The sequence below is a fragment of the Cibotium barometz genome, chromosome 48, assembly GCF_041138505.1.
Source record: "Cibotium barometz isolate CiBa-2024 chromosome 48, ASM4113850v1, whole genome shotgun sequence".
NCBI classification, from domain to species: domain Eukaryota; kingdom Viridiplantae; phylum Streptophyta; class Polypodiopsida; order Cyatheales; family Cibotiaceae; genus Cibotium; species Cibotium barometz.
The window spans coordinates 28,462,156-28,468,015 of record NC_141093.1 but is presented as its reverse complement, the minus strand read 5'-3'; the positions used below and the strand labels follow the sequence as shown (position 1 = coordinate 28,468,015).

General features: G+C 43.7%; 1 protein-coding gene across 1 annotated transcript; it reads left to right on the top strand.

Annotated features, from left to right (window-relative positions):
- The first annotated feature begins 717 nt into the window (after positions 1-717).
- LOC147611033 (pentatricopeptide repeat-containing protein DOT4, chloroplastic-like) lies at positions 718-3,779 on the top strand. Its single transcript, XM_086785682.1, has one exon. The coding sequence runs from the start codon at positions 782-784 to the stop codon at positions 3,053-3,055; it is 2,274 nt and encodes a 757-aa protein (XP_086641808.1). The 5' UTR covers positions 718-781; the 3' UTR covers positions 3,056-3,779.
- The last annotated feature ends 2,081 nt before the right edge of the window (positions 3,780-5,860 follow it).

The window sequence follows — 5,860 nt, the reverse complement described above, 5'->3', positions numbered from 1 at the left end:
CTAGCCTCACTATATATTCCAAGTCTTCACTCCAATGTTTATACTTTCTTGATCTATCATTCTTTCTGCTTTCTCACAATTTACTCCTGTTTTGGTGTATCTTAGTTTGCATCAGAGCTGTCCTGACTTTTCTAAAACCAAAAAGGTAGCTCATTATTGAGTATTGATAGGAACATAAAACCAACATGGCATTAGGCAGCTAGTGGTCCTGACTTTTCTAAAACCAAAAAGGCTTATTATTGAGTATTGATAGGAACATAAATACCAACATGCATTAACTGTGTAAGGCAGCTGCAACATTTACAGTTAGTATTACATGCCGGGTATCATATTGGTGTACAGGACTAGTGGTCCAAAGAAGCTCTAGTGCCTATAACCTCTCTTATTTCTGCTACCTGGCTCACCACTTGCAATGGAAAATTCAAAATTTTTATAATGGGATGATTGGAAGACTTGTTCTCCATATTTCTTTTGCACAGCACACTAATTCCAATTTTGAGATACTCAGGGTCAAAACAGAAAGGCTGTTGTAGCTAAACATGCTTAGAGACTATAATGTTCGTATATTTTCACCAACTATCCTTGTGTGGACGATAGTGTTGACCAGTGTATAGCCTTTGGGTTGACAATGATTGGACTCTGGGATTCCACTCATTGGTGAGGCAACATTCGGGGGGGGGGGGGGGGGGGGGGGGGGGGGGGGGGGGGGGAATTATTCTATGGCTTCTCTGATCATGACCAACCTCTAAAGAGGCCTGAGGGACATGTGTAGGCATTGCCAATGGTAGATTCAAGGTTTGGCATGGGTTACGAAAGGAACATATGTAAGAAGGAATATTTGCTTAAAGCAATTGACAATCTTGATGTGAGCATATTGAAGAGTTCCCGGATTTATGCAGACATTTTGCAAGGATGTATGATGTTGAATGGGCTGGCGGAAGGTAGGTGTGTCCACATGCATATGAGCAAAAGTGGGCTTGAGGGAAACATATTCACAGCGAATAAGCTCATAAATATGTATAGTAAATGTGGCAGTGTGATTGATGCACGAGAAGTTTTCAATAAGATGACTCTTCGGAATGTTATTTCATGGACTTCAATCATTGCAGGATATGCTCAGCATGGGCTTGGAGATGAGGCTTTCAAATTTCTTCAGCAAATGAAAAAAGCCGGTGTAGCTCCAAACAGGGTCACCTTTCTATGCATTCTAGATGCATGTGATGGTCTTGCTGACCTGGACAATGGTAAACTGGTCCATGCTGATATAGTTGACAATGGCATGGACTTACATATCATGCTAGGAACTGCGCTTGTCAAAATGTATGGCAAATGTGGTAGCATTGAAGATGCATGCGGAGTGTTTGACAGAATGGGTACTCGAGATGTTATCTTATGGACTGCTATGATAACTGTCTATACTCAGCATGGGCATGGGAAGGAGGCACTTGAACTCTTCAAGCATATGGAATGTCAAGGTGTTGAGCCAAATGAGTTTACCTTCAGTAGTATTCTTTGTGTATGTGGCAGCATTGTGGACCTCATGCAGGGCAAAAGAGTACATATGCTACTGGCAGCATCCAAAATTGAAATTGATGGGTTTGTGGGAGCTTCTCTTGTTAGCATGTATGCAAAATGTGGGAGTGTACAATATGCACATGAAGTGTTCGAAAAGCTAGGAAAGAGAGATTTGGCCTCATGGACTGCTTTGATCACAGGATATGCCCACCATGGGTTTGCAAAAGAAGCTCTTAGACTCTTTCAACAAATGCAGTTGGAAGGGTTAAAGTCAGATGTTGTGGTGGGAAATGCACTGATTGATTTGTATGCTAAATGTGGGAACTTGAATAATGCAAGGAGAGTTTTTGACAAGATGTCCAAAAAAGATATTATATCCTGGTCTACGCTGATTTCTGGATATGCTCAGCAAGGGTTCAGCAAGGAGGCAGTTGATCTGTACTGGCAAATGCTGGTACAGAGAATTTTCCCCGACAAATACACTGTCAGCAGTATCCTTGGTGCGTGTGCTGATCTTGCAGCCCTTGGGGAGGGTAAAGAGATCCATGCTTATATCATCGAGTATGAACTTGAGCCAGATACATTTGTGAGGAATGCTCTTGTTAATATGTATGCAAAGTGTGGTACAATGCAGGATGCAAGTTCAGTCTTCAACAGAGTGTTTGAACCAGATGTTGTATCTTGGAATGTAATGATTTTGGGTTATGGACAGCATGGGTATGGTAAAGCAGCATATAACATATTTCATGAATTGCTCAAAGAAGGTTTAAATCCAGATGAGTTTACTTTCAGCGGAGTTCTTAGTGCATGTGCCAGCCTTGGTATGCTTGCAGAGGGCAAGGAGGTTCATAACCATATTATAAGAACTGGATTTGAGGTGAACAATGTTGTTGGCAATGCTCTTGTTGACATGTATGCCACGTGTGGAAGTGTACAGGAAGCATTTGCAGTTTTCAATAGTATGTCTGGCACAGACGTGATTTCATGGTCTTCTATGATTGGAGGCTGGGCCCAGCATGGGTATGGCAAGGAGGCTCTCTCACTATATCAGAAAATGCAGCAGGAAGGCATGAAGCCAGATGAATTTACCTTGAGTAGCATACTTATTGCCTGCAGTCACGCTGGCCTCGTTGAGGAGGGCTGGTACTGCTTCAAATCTATAATGCAAGGCCATGTCATCATTCTGACATCGGAACATTATGCCAGCATGGTAGATCTTTTGGGTCGCTCTGGGTGTCTGTACGAGGCAGTAGAATTTATTTACAGAATGCCAATTCAGCCTCACTGTGCAGTATGGATGAGCTTGCTTGCAGCCTGCCGTAGCCATGACAACATGCAGCTTGCAGAGCATGCTGCCGAGCATGCTTTTGATCTTGGCCCACGAAGTGCGGGAGCATATGTCCTGTTATCGAACATTTACTCTGTGGCTGATAGGTGGAATGACTATAAAACAATGAGAAAGATGTTGGGTAGCAGAGTTTTGGACCTGGAACTAGGGTGCAGCAGCGGGATTGTAGAAATTGACTCAATGGATGAGTAAGGGTGTTCGGAAGCCTGATCAAAAAGTTGATACAAACCTTGTGCTTTTCTTTTCTGGAAGAGGAATTTTCTGGCCTGACAGTAAGAATCTTGTCCTCAATTGTGGTGCATAAGATTACCAGATGGCACCCCTCTTCAGGTATGAACGATTTGTGGATGTGAGAGATCATAATGAGGGCCCCTCACCACTATAATAGCTTCAAGGGTGGGTTCTGGAATGGCAAGGATGATTGTTAAGTTTGAATTTTTCCAAATGAGAAAAGGTGAAATGACACCACTTCACAGAGGGGTGCACCCATTTAGAATGTAGTGCTTGGATGGAGATCACCATACTGCCAAGAAGTTTTGTTTGCAACTTGCCCAATGATGAAAGATGAAATAAGAGACTCACACCCCAGTTAAAGGATGTGTACCCACTTCCGTTGCGTTGCCAATCTTCTTCTGGAGAGAGGGTTCCGGTTTGTTCCCACACGCGACTGTGATTTTGGTCCTGTGGCACCTTTCACGGGGCAGAGCATACGGCATGTCACATGACTAGGCGTACAGCTTGCCATGTGATGAGGCAAGCCACATGTCACTTAGAGGGAATGCTATTGTTGAAACCGATGTAGTGGAAATTTAATCATAGCTATCACCTGCTAAATGAAGGATGTAATTATTGATCATGCCACATGGTGGGTAGGGATTACAAATCTAAATGAGATATGAGGGAATGCTATTGTTAAAAGTGATGTAGTGGAAATTTAATCATAGCTATCACCTGCTAAATGAAGGATGTAATTATTGATCATGCCACATGGTAGGTAGGGATTACAAATCTAAATGAGATATGCACGTTATGAGTAGAAAATCCAAAGGGTGAGCTCTATAAGGGAGGCTTGGAGTTATTGCAAGATAAATTAGGAAGTATCCTTCATATGCACATGTTGGGACGTATACAGTAGTGGTGATGTTGGGAGGAATGCAGTAGAGGTGATGGTGGCTAATGATGTGGGGTGTCATACAGTAGAGGTGATGATAGCTAATGATGTGCTGTATCCCTCAAAAATGATGGCTCCGAATGTCTAGCTTGGAATAATCAGATGTCAAGATTTTATTGGCTGGCAAAGTCTCCACTCTTCCCAGACCATGGCGTCAGCAAATGTCCATTTGTCGGCCTTTCTCAATTTGTGGCTACAGCTACTCACCATTTTTGGAAGGGAATGTCCTACCAGTGGCCATTCCCTTATTTCTCCAAAACACTGCAAGAATCCAACCTTCCTCAGTGACAGATCTTTCCTTTCCTTCTTGTGCCCTCTCTTCCCCATCTCTCTCAAAAGACAGTTTTGTAGACTAGGGGTAAAAAATTTAGTACTGAGAAGGCACTTCAAAATTTATTCTGGCCTCTACAACAAAATCTGACAATGGAGCAAAGGTGAGTCCAGAAAAGGTCTTTGCAAAGTTGGAATTTGTATTTGCTGCAGAAAATCTTAAAGATATTTATGGCATTGCAGAGGCTAGGGGGGTTGAGTTGTAACAATCAAGTTGGACATAAGCTATTAGTTCATAGGAAACCTTAAAAAATTGCAAATAGTTGATTCTTTTTTCTCTTGTGAAAAAGTACAAAGTTGTGATTTTGATGATGAGGAAAATAAAACAGCCAGCATAACTAGGTTTAAGGAGGTGGAAATTTAACTAAATTCCGACAATAATATGATGGTGAAGATGGACAACGAGTGGCCAATCTTGAGCAGGTGGATGTAGGACATTGACATGGTAGCCATTGTGGATGCTGCGGGGGCATCACGGCACGGCACCGGGGGGGGCTGGGGGGCGTCACGTCACGGCACCCGGGGGGGCTGCGGGGCTGCGGGGGCGTCACGGCACCGGGGGGCTGCAGGGGCGTCACGGCACGGCCCCGGGGGGGGACTGCGGGGCGTCACGGCACCGCGCCCCGGGGGGGGGGGCTGCGGGGCGTCACAGCACGGCACCGGGTGGAGGTGCACTATGACCACCCAACATGTAGGGTTTCGTTGGGCAAGATTCACACCCACCAAGAGGGAAGATGTTACGTCCCAAGGCTAATCAGGGTTAAGACCTTCAAGTTAGGTTAATCATAGCTGAGGGTTAGGCATCTTAAGTGGGGGTTAGTAGCTTTTATGAGACGTGCTATATTTGGCTCTTGGCTTATAGAGGCCTATACAAGTGACTTTATGACTCAGTTTGAGGGAGAGCTCCTCAGACCTGGACTCGAGGCCTTGGGACTACTCCGTGCTTACATCCGATGGGTGTGTATTGGTGGTATGGGACGCCAGGGACTTTGCACGTGGACGTATGTCTTTGATACTACTATCCCCCGTGCTCGGGGGTGAGCTTGAATGGCTCTATGGTTGGGTGGTGAGCTAGATGCTCGAGTACTTGTATATATATAGAAAATTATTCCTTAAAAAATCATGTATACAAATCTATTTTTTAGTACCTTGCACATGTAGGTGATATGGGGGAGTGAGGGCAGAGGGACATAGCTCCTTTGTTCTTTCTCTTCTTGATCTTCTGGTCCAAGATTTTTTGTTTTACTCGGAGAGCCTTGTCATAATTATTTCAATTTTTCTTGTATGGTTTCAACGTTGCATATCTTGCTCATGCCTTCCTGTTGAGACTTCCCTTGTGCTTCAATAGCTTGTTGTATAGAAATGTGTGCACATTATAATAGCATTTTCCCATCAGTTCTCATTAATGTACTCTAATAATCTTTTGCTGAGTAGCTATGTAAAGTTGACTTTCATATCTTTTAGAATGCTAGAGTTTGATGCTTCTTTTACCTATA

Bases quoted from the DNA above. Each gene is read 5' to 3' on its own strand.
- LOC147611033 (XM_086785682.1), top strand. From the start codon at position 782: ATGGTAGATTCAAGGTTTGGCATGGGTTACGAAAGGAACATATGTAAG.